Below are 22477 nucleotides of genomic sequence, written 5' to 3' on the forward strand. Positions count from 1 at the left end.
TTCACCATTAGTCAGAAAGACCAATGCAACCGTTGTGCAGGCTTACTCTGTGAAGTTTCTAGCAGCATAACGGAGAGATCAACTTGCTCAATAGTCAACAGTGACTGATTGTCCAATTTTTTAGACAAAATGGGCGATTTTTGGGCAGCATATCCCTAGGGACTAGAGGATAGGCAGCTGCCACTTAAAGTTGAGTCGGGGTCAGTAGATGGCTGAATTGAGTGGTATAACTGAAACATGATTGTACATCTCCCTTTTAAGTCCACACAACTAGAATTTTCTAAAGTCTAAATTTCTAGTACGATTGAAACTCTTTCTGTTCTTATGATACAGTGCGTCGGGCTGCTAAGCAGTGTGGCTTACGGGAAGCAGGTGAGAATGATGAATGGACCCTCTATTGGACAGATTATTCGGTCTCATTGGATCGGGTAATGGAAATGAAAAGTTATCAGGTACTTGTCACTGTGAAGTGGAGAGGGTATTAAATGATTTTTTTTTTTTCCCAGTGCAAATGACCAAGAGACCAGGAAAATGCTTATTATTATGCCTTTTCTCTGGACTTTTTTCCAGAAAATCAACCACTTCCCTGGGATGAGTGAAATCTGCAGGAAGGACCTGCTGGCCAGGAACATGAGCAGAATGCTGAAGCTGTTCCCAAAAGAATTCAATTTCTTTCCCAGGACCTGGTGTCTTCCTGCTGAGTGAGTCTTCCTTAAAATGTTTCCTGATTGATTTTCCTCTTGTCTTGCATCTCCTCATCATCATCCTCACTTTTTTCTCTCCTCCTTTATATCAGCCTACTGGCCTCTTTCTTATTTTGGGACTGAGTTTCCTCTCAAACCAGTGTAAATTCAGAGTAACTTCTTTGAGCTCCATGAAGATGAAACTTGAACAAGTGAAAAGAGAATCAAACCCATTATCTTTCTGCTCTTTTCTTTACCCAGCGTAGTGGAAAGACAAGGAACATTTTCATAGTAGAATGATGTTGTTTTGAGCTCAATATCACAGGAGTCTGTTTCATTAACAATGCAAGACCCTTTGCCAGTGAATGGAATAACATTCCTTTTTTTTTTTTTTATGAAGTCCATTGCTATATTGCCCAATGGGATGAGGTATCTTCCCTTGTTGGAAGAGGAGATGATTTCTGCAATGTATTAAAATTCTCTTTTCTCTAAGAACAAAAAAGATCATTCCCATAACATTGTGTGATTCACTCCAAATTTGCCTCTACTGGAAATAAAGGTTTACCAAAAGTTAGAGAACAGATTGTATTCCTGGCTTTGGAGGGGCAGATTTTTTTTCCTTTGTGATCACTGGTTCTGTAGGCATTTGTATTTGTCTGCAAAATATTTCTAGTATTGGTAGGCTGTGAGACATCAAATCTCAGAGTCATGTAATTCTGATTAACTTTCTTTCTTTCTTCCTTCCTCCTCACCATCTCTGCTCATAGTTATGGGGATCTGCAGACATATAGCAGATCAAGGAAACATAAGACATACATCTGTAAACCAGACTCTGGCTGTCAGGGGAGAGGCATCTTCATCACCAGATCTGTGAAAGACATAAAACCTGGAGAGGATATGATCTGCCAGCTCTATATCTCAAGGGTAATCCCCTTATTCCACATACCAAGACTACCGTTCTGTCTTTAAACCAGGGTTTAATCCAACTCAGCCTTGCTTGCCTGTGATCAGATGGTCACAAACAGCACTCATTGGTCATTGCCCTTGAATATATGACCATTGAAATAATCCCTCCTTTTTTTTTTGCCATTGTGTTCCTAAGTATTTTTGAATAAGCTTTTTATATAAACTAATTCACCTTCTCTGGGTGAATTGACCATCTGAGTGAACCTAACTGGATGAGGGAAATCTCCTTCCTGCTGTAGAGTGAGTTAGCTTTCAAAGATGCACAATATTTTCGTGGGCCCAACTGGAGGAGAGAGTGAAGGGATTGTTGTACCCAGTCCCACAAACCTGTTTACAACCTATCTTACTCAAGAATCTTTTTAGCCAACATCTCGGCATTAGTATCTCTTCATAGCAAACATCCACATTCAAGCCTCCAGGATCTCATGTGTCTTTGGGTCACCAATAATGTGAATACCAGAACCTAAGTTTTTACTCTGGTTTGTTCTTTCATTTTGAATATGTTTCATTATTATTATTTATTACTGATTTTTTTTTAGAGACAAAGTATGGTCTGGGGAGCTGGGATTTAGAACTGCTGGATTTTATATCTGCACTTGCACTGACTCAGTGTGTGGCTTTGGGCAAATTACTGTTCTGCGTCTGTTTCCTCACCTTTAAAATGGGGAAAAAGCCTGTCTACTTCATAGAGTCTGTGTGAAGATTGATGAGTTTGTTCAATGCTCAGAACATGTAAAGAACTATATGATGGATTAGTTTCATTATTACTATGGTGTCACTGGTGTCTCAGTAACATGGAATACATTAGTGTTCTTATCTTCCCAATTTCCCAATTTTTGAATAACTATAAGAAACATCATTTATAAAAGGAAGTTACTATAGCAAGAACTGATTATTTACAGAATACTGGGGTGCATGTAAATTGTTGTTTGTATTATAATAGAATTCAGAGTCACGAACAGAATTAGTGCCCTTTCTACTGGATGCTGTATAACCATATTAGGAACACCTAGATCTATTAAGTGTCCATGACTAGGAGTTTGATCATGTGATCTTATTAAAATGATCATGCCCTGCATAAGATTTGCAATTACCCTTATTTGGATGGAATGTCTTAACTTAGGCAACTTCCCAATTTCTAAAATGGAGCTAGGTAAGGAAGTGTTGTTATCTCCCAAAGGATGTTATACAGCTTAATTAGTTAATATCTGCCTAGCACTTTGAAGAAGGAAGGTGATGTATATGTGCTAAGTATTGTGATAAGGTTTGCATGCCTTTGTTTTGTTTTTTCAGCATGTAGATGGGACTGTATAGCTATTTTCATCACCTCAACTTTGAGTTAATGAGTTACTAATGTTCTTCTTGTACTTCAAACAAACTATGAGCAATTCAGTTTCATCTTCTCTTTCCCAGCCTTTTATTATTGATAGTTTTAAGTTTGATTTGAGAATTTACGTGCTGATGACATCATGTGATCCTCTGAGGATATTTGTCTATAACGAGGGCCTTGCACGTTTTGCTACATCAGCCTACTCTGACCCCTCACACAGCAATCTGGTGAGTAAAGAACCCTGTTAACAAAAATTAACACCATTCAAATTCATAACAACAAGAACTATCTGTTGAAATGTAGTGGCACAGAGAGAGAATGCTTTGGACTTTTACAATACCTTTCATGTGAGGATCTCCACACACTTCACAAACAAATAATTAAGGCTCATGTCACAAAGTGAGATGGGTAAGGTTATACATGAATCGTATCACCCATCACTGAAATGCCGTCACCTCTGTGGTAGAATGTAGCTAGAGTTTAACAGCACATAGTAACACTACATAATAGTTTTAGGTAAATTAGGGGCTGATTCTGCAAACACTTACATACCACAATGACTTTATTCATGCAAGTGATTCCATTTAAACGATCTTAAGACTGTCTTGCGTTCATTGGTGTGATGAGATCAGTATTGGGCTGATCATATTTATTGCTATTAAATGTCTCGTGTTGCATTAAGTAGGGTGACCAAGTATCATGTACAAGGGGAGTGAAGAAGGCAGTTGCCTCTCTAACCCTATAACCCACTTGTTTATTTGCAGGATAATGTCTGCATGCACCTGACTAATTATTCCATTAACAAGCACAGTACTAATTTTATCCGAGATGAAGATTCTGGAAGTAAGAGGTAAGAGGGAGAGAACATTAATCACACCCAGAATGTTGCTAGTTTATTCTCATGAATCTTCATATGCATTTCCATACTTTTTTCATCTATGTTTAGGAAACATTTCTTTCCATGCAGTGTATTTTGTGTCATTTGTTATCTAAATTATTTAACGAAGCTCACATGAGTAACAGTGAGAGGCCAGAAGCAAGAGAGAAAAATGTGAACTATCCTTCAAACTGGAAATACCAATGCATTTGTCACAACTGGCATTTCTGGATTATATCACTGTTTTTTGTCCTTGATGGTTATGTTTGGTTAACTGATGTAGATAAATCTATGTTGAATAGTCAGTCTTTTTCCTCTTGCCCACATTTTTCTCCTAGTCTTCTTCTACTTTTTTTTTCTTCTAAACCATGTTTCTAGCTGTTTCTACATAGTACCCTGTCCATTGCCACTAGGACTTCAGTGGTATCATTTTTTTCTTAGTAGTATTGCTCTTTGCCAATAACAGCAGGACCTCCAGTAGTGCCAACGTTACTTCTGCAGTGCTCTGTTGGTGTCAGAAATGGCTCTAGTGGTATGATCTAACTTGGAACAATGCCCTGGTCATACCAGCATTGTATCCAACAGTGCAAATGTCTTCTTTCCATTTCCTATCCTAAAGCCTTCTCTACACATGAAAGTTGTACTGCTCTAACTATACCAGTATAGTTAAGGCAGTGCAGCCTCCCTAGTATGGATGCAGTTATATTGGTATAAAGGTGTTTTATGCCGGTATAGCTGTACCATACAGGAAGGGAAACATAGTATAAGGCACCTTTGTATCAGTTATAACTACATCCACAGTAGGGCTTATACTAGTATTACTATATCATTAAAAATCACACCGCCAACTGACATAATTATACTAATACAATTTTCAAGTGTAGAATTGTCCTAAGAAGGAGAGGTTAGTTAAAACAGTGGTTCTTATCCTTTTTCATACAGGGAATCCCTTCCTATCTATCTGGGATCCTCTCCCTATAGCAATATGGTAAAGGCAGGCAGGACACACTTTACTGACACTCATCCATAACATACCTGGTTGAGATCCCATATATTCATGTGTCTCCCATACTCAATGTCTGAGAAGCTTTTACATTGATCTATGCAAGAGTTTCACTAACAATTTGGTTTGTTAATCTTTATTTTGTTTCTGTGGGCATATGGATCCCCATGAAGACCAAATTTCTATGTTTAATTTAAGCACCATAGAAACATACAGAGAAGTGCTTACTGTGAACTGATTTGCTATTAATATAGGTTGCCAACTTACATTTTTTTTCTTCATAGGAAGCTCTCCACCTTTAATAAGTACATGCAGAAGCATGGCTATAATACTAACCAGATGTGGCTGGATATAGAAGATGTTATTATTAAAACCCTGATATCTGCACATCCTATTATCAAACATAACTATCACACTTGCTTTCCCAACCACACTGTTGGTAGTGCTTGCTTTGAAATACTGGGATTTGATATTCTGTTGGATCACAAATTCAAACCCTGGTTGCTTGAGGTAAGAACCACAGCAAAAGTCTCTTAGCTGTCATGACCTGTGCATGCTGTGAACTGGTATCCTTCCACACCTCTGGGGCCAAATTCAACCAAATAAATCGCTATCACCAACCTCTTCCTTAACACCAGCTTTTGCCTTTTTCATTTCTCTAGGTGTCCTAACTGAAGTCCATCCTGTAGCATCTCGTGCACTATATCAGCGGCTTGGAAAGCTGATGGGTGACCAGCAGAGGGGGTTAGACTACAGAGAATCTAATAATAATTATTCCTTCAGACAGTCACATTGATCTGTAGCCTTGAATTTAAATCTGTTCCTGCATGTGGGAGCCCTAGCTCGTGTTGACAGCCTCACTCTCCAATTCTTTGCACAAAGGAATTTTCCAGGGTTATCCATTAACCTCAACAGGAGCTGCACCTGCTAATACCAAGGCCTGAATTTGCTCCTCACAGCATATCAAATTAATATAAATTACTCATCTTATACTAAATTGGTTCAAGCTACACGACTCTGCCATTTGCATCTGTTTTCTGCCAAATCTATCCCACCCATTATGTCACTTCTGAATTTGGCCCATGGAGTCCTACTATAAACCTGTTTCATACACTGAAGTCTGGCAAGGATCCCTGTCGACTCCAGATTCTGACTGGAATCTCCTGGAATCTAGATTTCAGACTAATTTAATGTCCTGAGTTGTAATTTCCATTGGATTTGAACTGCAGTAAATAGATTACATTCTTGTTGTTTCAGGTGAATCACTCTCCAAGCTTCACCACTGACTCCTGGTTAGACAAAGAAGTGAAGGACCAGCTACTGTATGACACTTTGGTTCTCATCAATTTAGGAACCTGTGACAAGAGAAAAATCCTAGAAGAAGAGAAACGGCGAGGAAAAGAGAGACTCCTGAAGCAATGCCGTTCTCGAGAAATCAGGTGTGTCTCATACATATTCGTCTAATTTCCTCAGATTATGTGAGCTATAATTTTAAAGTAACCTGCAAAGAATTTTTTTAAAATTAGTTTTGACCATTTTTACTTCCTTATGATGTATACAGATGACCTAAACAGATATTTTTAAAGGTTTTTATTTTCCGGGTCTTTTTTTTAACCTTAGAAATACCAGAAATATAAAGTCTGGTCTTTCCTGGCTTTGCTGGGAGACCACTGGGATTCATAAGGGATGTTTATTGCAAACTCTTCATGAAAGAATAAGGTTGCTGAATTTTTAACAAAGTCTTCCTTTATTCAAAATATTAATTAACATTTCATTGAACAATTCATTTAAATTAACAAAAAAATGACTAAAAATTCCTTCCCCTCTTGATAGTTCTTTCACTTTGTTGGCTCTTGTGATATCATCATTTCACTAGTTCTTTAGTCATCATAGAGTCATCCAACTTAGACAGGACCTGAATTTTTAATGTAAAGAAAAAGCAAATAAATAAAAATAAAATAAAATTTCAGGCTCCCTTTTACTACCATAAGGAAACCAGAAAGGAGACAAGCTCTTTTATTTCATTTGCAGATGATATTTATTTATGTTATGAGTTATGTGGGAAGATAAAAGAAAACCTTTCTGCATTTCACCAAAACTAAGAAGACAGGATTAGGGGTGCAATTACAATGTGAAATGAAGATAACTCCTGCTGTGGGGATTTCTCTGCGGGCTTGTCTACACTTAAAATGCTGCAGCTGCGCCTCTGTAGCACTTCAGTGAAGACACTACCTTTGCTGATGGGAGGGCTTCTCCTGTCGGCATAGGTACTCCACCTCTCCAAGAGGTGGCAGCTATGTAGATGGGAGAAGCCCTCCTGTTGACATAGTGCTGTCTACCCTAGGTCTACACCAGGAATTAGGTCATTATAACTGCGTTGCTCATGAGTGTGGATTTTCCAGTGTTGTTATAGAGACATAAATTCCTAGCATAAACCAAGCCTGAGTCCCATATGATTTGTTAATGGTTATATCTGCTTGATTTTTCTTTTCAGGGCTGAGGAGTATAAGAAATGCCAGGCTGCTTGGTTGAAACAAGCTGAGAAATACGAGGAGAAAAACATAGGTGGTTTTCGCAGAATTTACCCCAAATCTAATTTTGACAAATACGATAAGTTTTTCCAGCAGAACAATTCACTCTTTCAGGAGACTGCAGCTTCCAGGGCACGAGAAGAACATGCTAGGTAAGAAGGAATATTTCCAGCTCAGTTTTCATTAGGTGGATACTGAATTAGTGTTAAATAATAATACCCATCACTTACATGGCACTTTATGTTAACTGATTGTTCTTTGTCATGGCCCTGTCTGATAGGTAAGTGATACTATCAATCCAAATCTTACAGATGATGAAATGGACACAAAGAGGTTAAGTAACTTCCTCAGAAATCTATGTCAAAGCCAAGGTTAGAATTCTAGAGTTTCTAAATTCAGCGCAGAGCTCAATACACTGAATCATGTTGCCTCTAGATCTGGCCAGACTTGTTCCATATCAGGCAGAATTTGTAGCCAAGATCCAGTTGGACTTGCAGACTGACAGGTATCATCAGAACTATTTTAGAACTGTTAGAACCCATTTGTATCTTTATCTACAGGCAGCAGCTACAGGAGCTGCGAATGAAGCAGGAGCAGAAAACAGTTCATTTGAGAGAGAAGAAGATAGAGCTGCAGGGGGAGACTGGATGTGAGAAGATAAAGACTTTTAAACAGAAGCTAGTGAGCAGAGCAGCTACAGCACAAGGATTAAGAAAGGTGTGATTTAGGGGAAAGATTCAGTTGATTTTCCACTAATTCTTCTGCTTCTTGGGTGGCAGAAATAGTAGTCTAAAAGTCAAAAAAATAGAACATCCACAAGAAAATTAATGAGATGGGATATAATGGTGATGGGCATATTAGATACAAAAACACTCTACTGGTGTTCACAAACTTTCACTTTTCTCCACCCAAGCAGGTGAGGAACCCCAGGCTAATCATTTACAGTCTTTTCATGTAGGCAAATATGGGCATCCTATAAATAAATATCTTCATCTACATCTGCTTGTCATCGTTAGTCAGATACCAGAAAGTGTTTTCTAAAAACACTGCTGAAGACAAGAGAACTGGTGCTCAATTCTCCCTGTTTCCGAAGTCAGCTTGGCCCTGGGTTGATCCAGTTATAGTATCAAATAGTGCAACCTATAATTTTTGCTAATTTTTTTCTGGCATAAAATCCCTAAGGGACTTTATACCAATGAAGGATTGGTTTAGTGGAGCGCTGCTCTGCTGTACCAACAAAATGTTTCCTCCTTCCCCCAGCAGTCCTCCTGTACCAGAGTGATGAGAAGTCATCTGGCAGTGGATCTGCCTCTGCTAGGTTTATACCAATGGAGAGAGAGTTCCCCTCTACAAAGAGAATTCTCCACTGGCCATTTACAGCCAGAATATGGCCCATTTGTGCCACTTACATGAGAGACACTGGCCCCTGGTCTTCTTCTGGCAACTGAATTGCTCTTTATTCATATGAGATTTAATTTTTTTTTTTGCATTCTCAGCATTATCTTTGTTCTGAGTCAGGACCTGGCACTCCTCTCCTGCTTCAAAGTTTCTCAGGTGAAAAAGAAGCCAAGAAAGAAGTAGTCAGTGGGGAATCAAGCATCCCACAAAAAGAGCACCCCATAACAGACGAGTATTCAAATATGTCTGAAAAACAAGCCGTGAGGCACTACAGCTCCATGCCGAACTTGACGGAGCAGAACTCAGCTAGTGCCCCGGACCAGTACAACTCCAACCCAGACCTGAGGAACCACACAGTACATGGTCATCACTCTGCAGCAGATATGGACATTAGATTAATAGTAAGTAATAGAACACTTGAAGATACATATTAGCAGTAGTTTGCCTATATTTCTAACTCCAATCCATTCAAACACTTATCTCAGACGAAATGATACTTAATGTTAGCCCCGGCACCAGCCGACAAACTGTCTATTACCTACTTTGCTTCAGAGACAGGGGAGTAGGAATGCAAGCCAAAATAGGGAATGAACAGGTTAAAGAATATTTAAATAAATTAGATATATTCAAGTCAACAGGTCCTGATGAAATTCATCATAGGGTACTTAAGGAACGAGCTTAAGCAATATTGGAACCGTTAGCAATTATCTTTGAGAACTCTTGGAGGATGGATGAGATCCCGGAGAACTGGAAAAGAGCAAATATAGTACCTATCTTTAAAAAGGGGAACAAAGAGGAGCCAGGGAATTCTAGCCTAACTTTGATACCTGAAAGATACTGGAATAAATTATTAAACAATCAATTTGTAAGTATCTAGAGGATAATTGGAATATAAGGAATAGAGCCAGCATTGATTTGTCAAGAACAAATCATGCCAAACCAACCTAATTTGCTTCTTTGACAGGGTTACTGGCCTAGGGGATAGGGGGAAGCAGTAGATGTGATCCGTCTTGATTTGAGTAAGTCTTTTGACACAGTCACATGCAACATTCTCATTAGCAAACTAGGGAAATGTGGTCTAGATGAAATTACTAAAAGCTGCATAACTGGTTGAAAAATTGTGCTCAAAGAGTAGATGTCAGTGGTTTGCTGTCAAACTGGGAGGGTGTATCTATTGGGGTCTTGCAGGGGTCAGTCTTGGGTCTGGTACTATTCAATATTTTCTTTAATGACTTGAATAATGGAGTAAAGAATATACTTATAAAATCTGCAGATGACATGAAGCTGGGAGGGGTTGCAAACACTTTGGAGGAAAAGATTAGGATTTAAAATGACCTTGATAAATTGGAGAAATGGTCTGAAATGAGCAAGATGAAATTCAATAAAGATAAGTGCAAAATACTATACTTAGAAGGGAGGAATCAAATGCACAGCTACAAAATGGGGAATAACTGGATAGGTGGCAATATTGCAGAAAAGGATCTAGGGGTTATAGTGGATCACAAACTGGGGGCTTGTTCACACTTACCCGGAAATTCAGCAGCAGTCAACGGGAGTTACGCAAACCATGCAGAGTAGTTTGCGTAACTCCCATCGGCTGCTTCTGCGCACTGTTCACATTGTGCTGAGCCGACGGGAACAGCATTCGCGGCTCAGTGCTACGCTAGTTGAGGGGGTGGGCTTATTCAGCCCCTCATCGATTGACTTTAAGGCAGTTTTACACTCCCCATAATCTTGGAGCAGCTGTTGGCTTGCATGGCCTCAGCATGAATATAGCAGCCTCAAGGATTCTCTCACTTATGCTCTGGCTGCAGAAATCTCGTGTGTGCACCCTGACAAGTGAGCATATCTGGAATGCAGTATACTAAGAGTATCCCCGCTCCTCCAGCATGCCCACTTCACTGCCTCTCTGCTCCAAAGACAGTTCTGCACTGGCTTGGGATCCTGTAAATTGGGCTTTTTCTCAGAGCTTGTTTTCACCCTCTTTGCAGATCCTAAACTCCACTGGAGTAATGTAAAGGGGCCTTAGCATGAGAATCAGGCCTTTAATTTTTTAAAATAATCAAAGTTCAAATCCTGTAGAAACTGCTGGAGTCACTAAAAAAGTGCTGGTCCTAGGTACCACCGTGCTCAATCTGAGTCCTGCCTCTCACTAACTTGATCTTTTTTATTTTTCCCTTCCAGCTCCAAACAAGAGTATCTAGAGTATCAGATAATCAAATTCATTCTTCTTCAAAACCTTTCTCAACATTGTCTCAACCTCGGGTTGCAATCACAACAGCAACTGACGTGGTTTACTGTGAAAGCACAGTCATTCAGAATTTGGTGCCATTTGGATGCCAGAGAGAACAACACCAGCCTTGTGTCAAGGAGAACTTGGTCTCATACTCACAAGCCCGTAGACAACACAGGAACTTGTTAGAACCTGAAATAGAAAAGAAACCCATCTTTGTATCAGAATTCTTCAGCAAGCTCAGTTTCACACCAGGAGAGAAGGCCATAATATTCCCTTTTCACCAACATCCTCATTTTATCAATAGAGCACGTGAGTATCATCTCTATGGAGCACATTTGTATCGTATCATTTAAGTGCCTAGTGCATCTTTTTGGAAATACAGGGTGATAGTCCCAGTGTACTTCAAACGTATATGGTTATTAGAGCACAAGAGGAAATCCTAGCATACCCACAAATCTTAGTGTAAGAATATAGTAGAACTGCCCCTACAGTATTTTTACACTTTCTATCTCTCTATCTATTCTCCCTTTGTATCTGAGATTCAGATGCATAGACATGGACTCTAGAAAAAAAGGTCTGGGGTGCATGTTGATTGCAGAATATAAAACTGACTTTTTTTTACACAGAAAGTGCTTTCCACTCCAGGGGAATCCATCTGAGTAGTAGAAGTTCCACAGACAAGAGACAAACGAAACTTCAGAGTGCTCAAACAGCATTCCAAAAAACAAATTGTCACCAGTTTAGCCTTCAGGACTTGTTGGTGATCTCCACCCCAGCTCGAGTGGACCAGCGACCTAGGAAAAGCAATACTCTAACTTCAGGGAATATTCCGACGGGCAGGTAATGTGCAGAATCATTCTGCTATAATATTGTAGAAGGCAGTAGCACTCTGGTCTTCTTCAAGGAATACTTTGCAGTTAATGGACTTTGATCAATGAGGAGTAAATTGCAGTGTGAAATTATGCTGTTTAAGTGGACCTGATCAGTTTTTAGATGTGAGATCAGGCTACTGCAAGAAATCATGTTAGTCACATGACTCAATCAGTAATATTCTTTGTTCTGAGTAATCATTGTATCTGTCCCTCAGGGTATGTCTACACTGCAGATTGAAGTCAATTTACTTTAAATTGACTTTCTCTCGCCAAGTATTAGAAGTCGCAGGAGCGTGATCACACCGCGCTCCTTGCACCAGGCTCATGCGTCCCCTCTCGCCACGCTTGGGTTGACATTCAAAGCAGTGCACGATGGTTAGCTATCCCACAGTGCAACTAGCCGCAGAGGCTTTTGGGAAGCTTGTCATCCTCCCATGATGCAACATGCTCCCTCCCCCTCCTTTCTTGTCCCAAACAAACTGCAAATGTTTTTAAAAAGCATTTAGGAGTTAGGTGCCTACGCCCTTTAGAAAATCCCTATACACCTCTTTAGGTGACTGTCTACCTCTAAAAATCTGGCCATTAGACAATTCTGAAAATTTTACCCAGCTTCTTTTGATAATATGTAACACCAAAGCCTGGAACACATGGGCTCAATTAAAATCCCATGACACTTTTTGTAACACCAGGGGATGTTAACCCCCATCTTTTTTCCACATTAGATCATTACATTCTGCCTTCCTAGATTCCTACTGTAGTTTCAACTGGTTTAATTCTTCTTCACTTCTCTACCTAAAGATTATTGCATAGTGTTGCAACTGTATAATACTTGCTACATTTCATTGTTGGATGACTAATCATTATATGTTTAGCACTTTGGGATCCTTTAGGATGAAAGATGAAACAGGATGAAATAGGTGTAATCTACTAATGTTGTGGTTGGTATCGGTAAATTTCTGGTATAAATCTGCATATAGGAATAGCAGTGAACTCATGCAATGATCTGGAACTGGAAGGCACAGCAGAGAAGGTGCATTCCAGGGAGAGAAAGGGCAGATTCCAGGCTGCGAGTACAGCCCACAGTGTAATTTACAGTAACTTCCCCTGGGCTGTCTATGGATTGCACAACGGAATCCTCCGTAGCACTGAGTACTACACTACTCCACCTTTCTCTGAGGGCTGTGAGGGGGGTATATAAGTCCTCAGATATTGGTCTGATGTAGCTTCTGTACCCAGGCAATTTCCCAACATTCATGGTTTCTTTCTGGCCCCTGTGCACTGCTGAAGAGGTGTATAGTGGCTGGAGTGGGCGGTGGGGCAGAATCGGTCCCTATTTGGCATTATTTAGTGTGTTATCTGACCCCATGGTGGCCTATTTACTTGATCTAAACTGTAGCTAGTCTGAAAGGAGAATGTTGAAATGAGACTGCTGCCTACTCACATTGCTTTCTTCACCTCACCCATCGTATATAATGTTAGACCTTCTATGAAAAATGCTAGGATGAATGTATCTTAGTCCACCTATTCAACTGGTTTGTTGTTGTATTTCCTTCCTTACAGGGCCTGAGCAGAACTGCAGCACTGTTTTGCCTCCTGAAGCCTGAAAGATGCTTATTCCTATAGACAATCTATTCATCAGGAACTGACAGAACCATTTTGTTGTTTCTTTTAAAAAATACTCATTGGTGATTGCCTCCAGTTATATAGCTTCCATAGCATAAAACATCAATCAATGTGTGACCAATGAAATTTGCCTTTTAAAAGAAAAATATCAGGAGTTCATGGGTGTCTTGATGTGAAACAGTTGTACTGGAAGTTGATGTATATCTACTCCCTTTGGCAGTGTCTGCTTACTGACAACTCTTGTTTTGTTCAGTGAAAAATTCTTTTATAAGAATAATTCCAGTGTGATGTCTGCTCTATTCAACTGAACATCAGCCATCAAGGGGAAAATTCCCTGCACTGAATTTCAGCTGCACAACTCTGAATAACGTCAGCTGGAACTGCACAGCTGAATCCCTGCAGCATGGTTTGAAAATTTACCTTTAAATTTTTTCCACATCCAGGGAATCCCCAGCACCATCAGCTTTATATCAGATAAGGATTTATATAGGCCAAGGGAACCCCTAGCTGCACACTTTGTGCAGCTTTAAGATCCCTTTTCACCATGTTCCTGGATCGGTCCCATAGCAACCAGATTCAAATTATTTCACAAATTTTCCTCAATAGGAACAGAAATGTAAATAAAAGGAACAAGAGGATTTCTCCAGAATAGGGAGGAACCTAGCCTGAGGAAATGAGATCTAGCTGATAATTACTATTTATTTTACAGTGCCTAGAGATATGATAGATGCCTCAGAATACATACATGGTCTGATCCAGTTTGGGCTAGTTGTAAGAAAAGAGGCTACAAGGAAAGCAAGAAGGACCTCCTAGGCCACAATCTTTGCAACAAGCAGTTTCTTTGGAATTGCAAACCTGTTTTCTACAATAGAGTCACTGGCTTGTTGCTCAGGAACATCATCACTTCAAAGCAATCTCTTCCTCAAAGGCATCAACAATATGTATTGGGGCCATTTCCTCTGGGATTGGCTTGAATTTGTGTGGACTGTCAATATGATTATAACAGTCGGGGCAGAACTGGCTCTAATTAAATGTTAAAGATGAAATGCAGTGTTTTGAAGAAAAATATAAACAATCACATATCATCCAGAGACTATCCGTGGGCTTAAAATGTACAAATTAAATACATTTTAAAACAAGATATTTGGAAATCACATTTCCTTGTCAAGTTCCGAGTGTGATTCCAGATTTCCCCTACACAAAGCATTTAGGGTCCCAATCCAGCAAACACTCGCAAAGCTTTTGTGACAATTTTCATTATTTTAGCTATGTATTTACCTCTGTTTTTTGGGATATTAAATAGTTTTAATTTTTTTTTTTTTTTTTTTTTACAAAAGCATCTAATTCACCATTAAATTATCAGTATAAATCCCCAAGATTATATGTTTCAGGTTGTGAGACCATTTTAAAGAGAGCTGTTGAACAATATATATCAGATAATTATTTGTGAATTTTCCCCATCAATCAACAGATAAATGGTGTGAATTTTTTCTCAGTCATTTAGCCAACTCTGATCATTAGCAACAGATAGATGTCAAGATCTAAAAGTTATTAATGGGGGATAGGTTTAGGGCTAGCACATCTTTAACTACTTTGCAATTAATTAGATTTTAGTAGCTTTTGAGAGCAATGGACAAATTATTTTAGGAGTGACATAAAGCTAAGTAGTGCTGGTCTAGGTAATAAATGCATTTTACAAATGCCTTTTTAAAATTATTGGACAATAAGATGTTCTTGTAGCATCCTCTCAAAGACACTTATTGCCATCACCTAACTAAAATGAATATGTTAACTAGCCAATGGAGACAGAAAAGGGAATATATGCAGTTGAAAGAGTGAGTTCAGGGAGATGCATTATGTGACACAAAAGATTACAAAGCAAAAAATGTAGTATGAAATACAGCATTTTTATTTTAAGTCTGTATCTACATGGCATACTGAAAAAGCTTGTAGGTGTTATTTGCTCGATAAGTACTGCTTTTGGCATTTTTCTTCCATCTGTAATCATTAAAGGATGGCTTGCGGAGGCTCTCTTTCCTTCATCTGCTGGTTCTCTGTTGATATATGGATTTGTGATGATGTGCCACTCCTTATTTTGTATTTAGAGCCAAGTTTATTAGTCTTATTTAGGCCTGTATGGCCAATTTAGTAACTGGTCTGCCTATCCATGCCTGCCTTCAGTCCTGTGCCTACTGAAAAACACAACTATCTTATTCCCCACTTCTTGAATTACCCACACACCTCACTATCTTTTAAGATGCTTCCAAGATTGCCAGAATTGCCTCTCTTTTTTGTCATGCATGTAGAGAAGGAAATAGTCTCCCAGATGACCACTATCACGAAAGATTTGGGATAAAGGCTCAATCTGTTGAACTGGTGAGCAGTCTTCTTAAATCAGCAAAGCAACCAAGTATATTAGTCGTCTGTTAAAATTAAACATGTGCCGAATCGCTCTGCTGGATTGGGGCCAGAATGCTCAGCAGGCTGTAGAAGTGGGTCCTGGATGAGGATCCCACATAGCCTGCCTGGTCCTTAAGACTTTGCTCTTGAGACACCATGCAGGCTTATTAGCGCCTGAGCCAAGGGATGGGGAAGTTTTGCAACTGTGAATGCTCTTCAGCAGCCTAGGTAAGGGAGCTGTCTTTGCAAAACAAGGATGTTCTCAGCCTTTAGCATTAATTCCTCATATTAATTCAACATCAGTGAATCACATGCAGGAGACACACTGATGTCAGGTTTGTTCACAAGTGACTGAATTCTCACACATTTCAAATTTGCTCTTAGCTTATTTAATACAGGAAAATCAGGGAAATTACATTGTCTGTGTAATACCTACACAAAGTTCACTAGCCTCTTATTGCACCTGCTCACCCCAGGGTATTGCATTAACTGTGCCCTATGGTTTTGCATTATAAAACAATGCACCTTTGAAAACAATGTTTTTAAAATGATCAAGGCCTACACTGAACATCAATAGGCATTAACCCAGATTGGGAGTTTAGGCACATAAATATCGTTGAGGATCTGGACCTATATCCCAGACTCCCATTTATGCCTTTGAAAGCTTCCTCTGTTATTCCTAGCTTTCTGTCTTGGATTTAATTCCTATTTTAGTCTGGGATCCTTTCTGAGCCAAGATTCTCTCCCCTCCAATGAGGGGGGAAATTTTTTCAGGCTGTGAAAAATCAAAGCCCTACCCCCTCCCCACACTTTTTGGGGATGTTTTTTAAACATTAACTAATTGTATATTATGGTTAAATGAAACTGAGACAATTTTATCCCTGCTGCTGTAATTCCACTGACCTCAGCAAAGTTGCACCAAGGATGAATCTGATATATGCCATCAATCAGATTTTGAAGTAGGTGGAGTTACAGCCTGGTTGGGAGACAAGTCAGAGTCTGAATTTCAAGGAAAAACACTCCAGTACAGAGCACACCTAATACATTAACCTTTTAACATTTTTAATACAGACTAATTCCACATAGTGTTGCTGCCCTGAGTCTTTTCTAGTTCCTGTATAAAAATTTTTAGTAGAATACCTGTGCCTGGAACTGCCCGCCCCCACCACACACACACACACACACGGAGTTTGTCATCCTATTGCAAGAAGAGAGGGGTGGAGTTGAGGGTCACTGCAGTCCTTGAAGGGGTTTCTGGGTGGCTTTCTTGATCCTTTCCAATATCTTGACTCTCAGTGCAATGACAGGCAGTAGGGTAAACTCCTAGGGATGGGTAAAGAGAGGAATATCTAAAATTGGAGAGGACATCTGGCCTCAGGAATGGTGGAGGAAAAAATCTGAGGTTATTCAAGGGCCTTAAAAATGTTGGGGAGATACTTGAGAACAGAGGAAGAGGAATCTGAGACAAGAGAGTGTATGAAATTGGGGCAGTCTGGCTCATGTAGTTATATAAAACGGGGCCCAAGAGCGGAGGCCAAGGCAGAGAGTGTCTCCTCCTTTTATCCTTCATTCTTCGGTTCTGGAACCAAACCTGTGTGAAGAAAATGATAATACTTTGCACTTCTGAAGCACTTTCCATGCAAAGCACTTTGTAAACATTAATGATTCAGCCCCTGCTGTGCCACTAAGGAGGAAAACAAGAATTGCTATTAATTTTACAGGTGGAAAAACTGAGGCCCAGAGCTGGAAATAGCTATCATGGAGGAACCTCAGTGAGATGCACCTTATGATGGTTGTTAGAAAGGTGAGACTTCATTCTCAAAAGGTATTTAGGTATCTAACTGCCACTAAAATCAATAGAAATTAGGTACCTCTATACCTTATAGGAGCTGGACCTGTGACTTGCTCAGTGTTATACAAGTCTTGAACAGCGTGAGGAAGAGAACTGGGATCTCCTAATTCTTCTAGTATCAGGTAATCCCTTGGATCAGCTCCCACTTTGATTTAAGTGCTGCTCTGAAATGCCCATGTTATGGGATTTAATCAGTTAACAAATTGGGTTGTCCCTTAGACGTGACTTCAGTTCATACTGGCTCCTGGACAAGGCATGAGATCCCACATCTTTTCCTCTCTAGGGCCTTAGCCAGATCATTCATGTCTCAGCACACCCCAGGGAAAACAGTTTACCTTGATGGTGCATTCAGGCAGATTCAGAGCGCCAGCCAATTTGTACCTCCTGGCCCTGGAAAGGTAGCTCTCTTTGGAGTATTCCTGCTCCAGAGTCACCAGTTGCTCCTGGCTGAAAGCAGTCCTCTGTCTGCGAACCTGGCTTGCAACTGGGAGAGGCAGCTTCTCGGCCAAACCTTTTTCAGTTGGCTCAGCATCGCTGGTTGGGTCTTTGTTGTCCTGGATCACTGATGAGAAACAAGGATGACTTTAAACAAACCCTGTCCTCTAAAGGCCAGGGTTTTAAAAGAGCTCCCCTCCTAGTTAGGCACCTGAATAAAGTCATCAGATTTTTATCAATGCCCACCGAACAGCAGCTCCTGTTGCTTTTAATGGGCCAGATTTTCAGGAGAGTTCAGCATGCTGGGTTCTGAGATCTTCTGAAAATCAGAGCAGGGGGGAGCTAAACTGGCCTTTACTGAGGGACCTAAATGGAACATTTTTGAAAATCTGCCTCTAACTGTGAACGCTGAACACTTCAAAATGTTGCTTGAGCTCTTTTGAAAGTTTGGCCCTGTGAGACTCCCTAAAACAGGGGGCCTTCTGGGGTCTGATTACTTCTGAAAATCTAGCTACTTCATTTAGAAGCCTGAATAAGAACTGGTCTCTTTAAAACCCTGACTATAAGAGACTGTAATTGCCCCCTTTCATTTAATCAGCCAAGCTCTTTTTTTTTTTTTTAAGGCACTATCCCACTTGTCTAGCTGGGAAGCCCGTTTTCAATAAGTTTATGCTCTAACAAGCTGTATCAGTTTCATCTCACTAGATCTGCTGGTTATTGAACGGTGTTTAATGTTCTGGAGGGGACCAGGGACATAATTGTTTTTACAACACTGTGAAATGAATCAGGATGAAATGAATGTCACTGAGCAGAATCCTGTCCCCTCCCTTTAAATGACATGATGGAGGGTTAATCAAAAAGAAAATGAAGTTTTGACGCTGCCCTTCAGCTAAGGGCGAGCAGCGGGCTCCAGCTGACTCACTGCAACGGGCGACAGAAATACGGGGGTTTGGAATCTTCCTACTCACGCATGTTGGAGTCAGGCCTGGTCGGTTTCCCAGCTGTGGAATCCAGAATGGAATAAACGTGGTTTCCCCTTGCCAGGGATCTCCTCTTAAAACCGGTGCCAAGAGACGCTGATGCCACTTCCAGTTTGAATCTCCTGCAAGGTCTGAGTCACTGAAGTGCGGGGTGGGAGGGCTGGAGAATCTGGTGATGCAACGTGGGTTTTCCAGGAAAAAGGGTTTATAACAAGATGCGTGGGGGGAGTCTGCTCGGCTCCTGCCCTTTTAAAGCCCAGAGAGCAATCCCCATCCCTCCCCCGGCGCCGCTTGGGCTCTGGGCTGAGGAGGTGCGAACTGCGTCTGCTAAAATGGCCCAGTTCTCCCACCATTGTATTGAAAATCAGACATCACCGCCTCCTTGATTCCTCTTGTATAAAGCGACTCCCCGCGGCGATAAACCAAACCTCCATTGTGCTACTGCCTTTGATGTGTGTGTTTTGGAAGCAATCCCTATAAACTTCTCTGCCTCGAAGGCTTTCAAGTCTTGCCACATATGAGTATTGCCTTGTTCTGGCCATTCACTGGAACAGTTTTATTGTTTTTTGTTTTCACTCCATCATATTGTGTGTGTGTGTGTAGGTTACAGAGACATTTATTAGCCGGCACGTTCTTAGAATATCTTCTAGCTGATGAATTATACCAATAAGTGAGCTGGGCAAGATAGAGTGATTATGAGCAATCATGTTTATATGCAGCAATACCATTAGCTAGACCTCTGAGGGCTTGTCTAGACTAGGGAAAGTTTGCATTGGTGTAGCTACATATAAACTCCTAATGTCCACATACTGCCTTGGTAAGAAATAATGTTTAGGCCTGGTCCACACATGAAATGTACATACAAGGGGTTAATTAAACTGTTTTTTAAATCGATATAACTAAGCTGGTTTAAATTTCCATGTGAATGCTCTTATACCAGTTTAAAGTCTGGTCTTTACTAGAAAAAAAGGAGTGTTCTTACCATTCGTTGGTTGACACGTGGTAACCAATAGGAGGTACATTCCTAATGAAGGACAAGTCAGTTGTAGCCTTACCACCTGTTAGCAGGTGGCGGTAAGCCCTGGGCTGCAAATTCACATGAAAACTACATCTTCCCTAGGATGGTTTCTTTTTTTCCCTGGGGAGTGGATTCTTATGGTTTAACTTAAACCTGTTCCCAGTTGACTCTGGCTATGTCTTCACTGCAAAACAGGTGTGTTTTTACATCGAGATAACTATCTTGATGTAAATTTCTAAGGAAGACAAGGCACTGTTGTTTTTACCCTGATGTAGCTAGTGCTTAATCCAGGTTCAGTGAGAATTTGATGCCCAAGAGACTTAGGTGCTTTTAAACCCTTCATCCTTAAAGGATCATTAAACTTATTATAAAATTTCACTGGTTAGAAGAGGTACCATCCTGCTGAGACAACCTCCATCTACCTATAAGGAGGATACAAACACCTGCAGTCTGAAGATGGTGTGTTCTATAGAAACAATATGAGGGAGAGCTCCAGAGAATAAAAGATGACAGTAACCGAGCCAGGAAAAAACAAAGGCATTTACCAGCAACTCTAAATCTTCTTTACCAAGCAATAATCTCAGCTGTGTTTCAGGGGTGATAAAACTGTGGTTTAGTAATAAATGGAAGGTCAGAGCCATTGATGGGTCTGATGATGACACAGCACCTAAGTTTTTAATGCTTTGAGGCTGGACTCAGAAATGCTTTAACAAATGAAGTCACCTGGATAGCAGCATTGCTCAGCAACTACTCAGAACCAACAATCAGCATTGGTTGGTACTGGGTTTCATAAATGATGACAGCCATTGCTTGGCCTCTTCTGATAGGTGACTGGTCAACAGGAAATGCGCCACATGGCAACATTGGAAGGGTTTTGTTTGTCGGGTACCATCTGCCTAACAGCTGTGCTTAGCACATTTTCTGACTGGTTAATTGTGGACATTAAACAAATAAATAAATAACAGTGAAAACACAGATTGCACCTCTTTAGGGTACAATCCAATTGACACGTATGTACTATAGGAAAAGAGATCTCAGAACAGAGAGCCCATGGTTACGTGGAGGGAAAGTTACTAGCCAGATATATTTTTTTGAATAATAAAATACAAATCTCTTTCTCTATGTTCACTTCACCATGAAAATTCTCTAAGGTTGCAAACGTGACTGGTTTTGTCGTAGCTACTAAAATACTTGGGAAGTTCTGGTGTTTACTGATGATCATCATTCTCCCTTAGGCAAAATGATAGCTCTGTTCCTGCAGTCTGCTGTGCATGAGTGCAAAGGGCTATGTGCACAGAGCAGCTTGCAAGAATGGAGTCTACATTGGGTTGCAGCCATTGTCTTGTTATTGTTGTGGTGTAGGAATTGGAAACGTTTCTATTGGTATCTTTTAGAGAAGAAATGTCATGTGGGCTGGGTTCTGTCCTTTGATGGAGCAGGTGACTCATTATTATCAATTATTTATCGGGGCCCAAAGTTAATACCCTTGGATGGGGCAGTTATTCATCCGAGCTCAAAGTTAATACCCTTATTATCAGTTATTTATCCGAGCCCAAACTCAATAAAACTTTTGCCTCAGGAAAGTGAAAGCCACATTGCGAGCTGGCTGGCTTTTCAACTGTTATATGCCACACTAATGATCAGGAAAATAAAAAGGGTGTGACGCTGTGACATGACTTTTGCTGCACTGAAAAGCAAGCTGCATTGCAAAATGCCGTTCATATTTTGTAGTTTCCATTCAGTTGTGTCCTCTCTCAGTCCTGTGAAGTATTTATTGTTATTACTATTTATTACCATAGCGCAAACATCCTAATCTAGCTACCTAGCTTCCCGTGCACTCCCCAATATCTGTTTGTTTATCTAATGACCCTTATCATACTATTATAATATCTGAGTTTCTCCCATTACTTAAAAGAAGTCACTGCTCTCTTTTTTTCTTCCCTGCGCAGGATTAACACTTTTTTTTTTAAATGAATGGATCTATGGGAATTAACGTCCTGTTGTGGGAAAGCCTGGCCAAGTGATGTGGTTTACATTTGGCTTTGAATGCCGGGAGGTTAGTGGTGGCTCTTATTTTTTCTGGACGCAAGGCCCACATTTACAACAGCTTTCACCTACGAATCTCAAAGCACTTTACAGACATTAACTAGTCTCACAAGACTGCTGGACTGTATCTAGTTAACTCAGGCCCAGAGACATGTGCAGGGGTAATTTTCAAAAGGGATTATGGAGGCACACAGTTTTGGATGTTCTTAAAATTGGGGGGAGTTTTC

The 22477-nt window shown here is 40.3% G+C and overlaps 1 protein-coding gene and 1 long non-coding RNA gene across 3 annotated transcripts; one reads left to right on the top strand and one right to left on the bottom strand.

Moving 5' to 3' along the window:
- Positions 1–416: 416 nt before the first annotated feature.
- On the top strand, positions 417–11868 carry TTLL6 (tubulin tyrosine ligase like 6). Its single transcript, XM_067540898.1, has 12 exons — positions 417–452; positions 571–701; positions 1451–1607; positions 3063–3206; positions 3744–3829; positions 5144–5369; positions 6117–6298; positions 7354–7542; positions 7951–8107; positions 8887–9189; positions 10973–11333; positions 11651–11868. The coding sequence occupies exons 1-12, from the start codon at positions 432–434 to the stop codon at positions 11866–11868; spliced, it is 2175 nt and encodes a 724-aa protein (XP_067396999.1). The 5' UTR covers positions 417–431.
- Positions 11869–15174: 3306 nt separating this feature from the next.
- LOC137148257 (uncharacterized) lies at positions 15175–19491 on the bottom strand. 2 transcript variants are annotated; one of them, XR_010918486.1, is made up of 4 exons: positions 19175–19408; positions 18107–18333; positions 16823–17510; positions 15175–15573 (listed from the first exon to the last, which is right to left on the bottom strand). It is a non-coding gene; the product is annotated as an uncharacterized lncRNA (long non-coding RNA). The 2 variants fall into 2 exon arrangements; XR_010918485.1 differs by lacking the exon at positions 15175–15573 and having other exon boundaries at positions 16135–17510; positions 19175–19491.
- Positions 19492–22477: the final 2986 nt, after the last annotated feature.

This window comes from Emydura macquarii, unplaced genomic scaffold, assembly GCF_026122565.2.
Source record: "Emydura macquarii macquarii isolate MOO-44397 ecotype Brisbane River unplaced genomic scaffold, CSIRO-AGI_Emac_v2 contig_629, whole genome shotgun sequence".
NCBI lineage: Eukaryota > Metazoa > Chordata > Testudines > Chelidae > Emydura > Emydura macquarii.

What these genes read in the sequence shown, in the direction of transcription:
- TTLL6 (XM_067540898.1), top strand. Translation starts at nt 432, where the DNA reads ATGGAAATGAAAAGTTATCAG. An exon ending in GCACGAGAAGAACATGCTAG is followed by an intron (nt 7,543 to 7,950) that starts GTAAGAAGGAAT and finishes CTTTATCTACAG; the next exon opens with GCAGCAGCTACAGGAGCTGC. An exon ending in ATATGGACATTAGATTAATA is followed by an intron (nt 9,190 to 10,972) that starts GTAAGTAATAGA and finishes TTTCCCTTCCAG; the next exon opens with CTCCAAACAAGAGTATCTAG.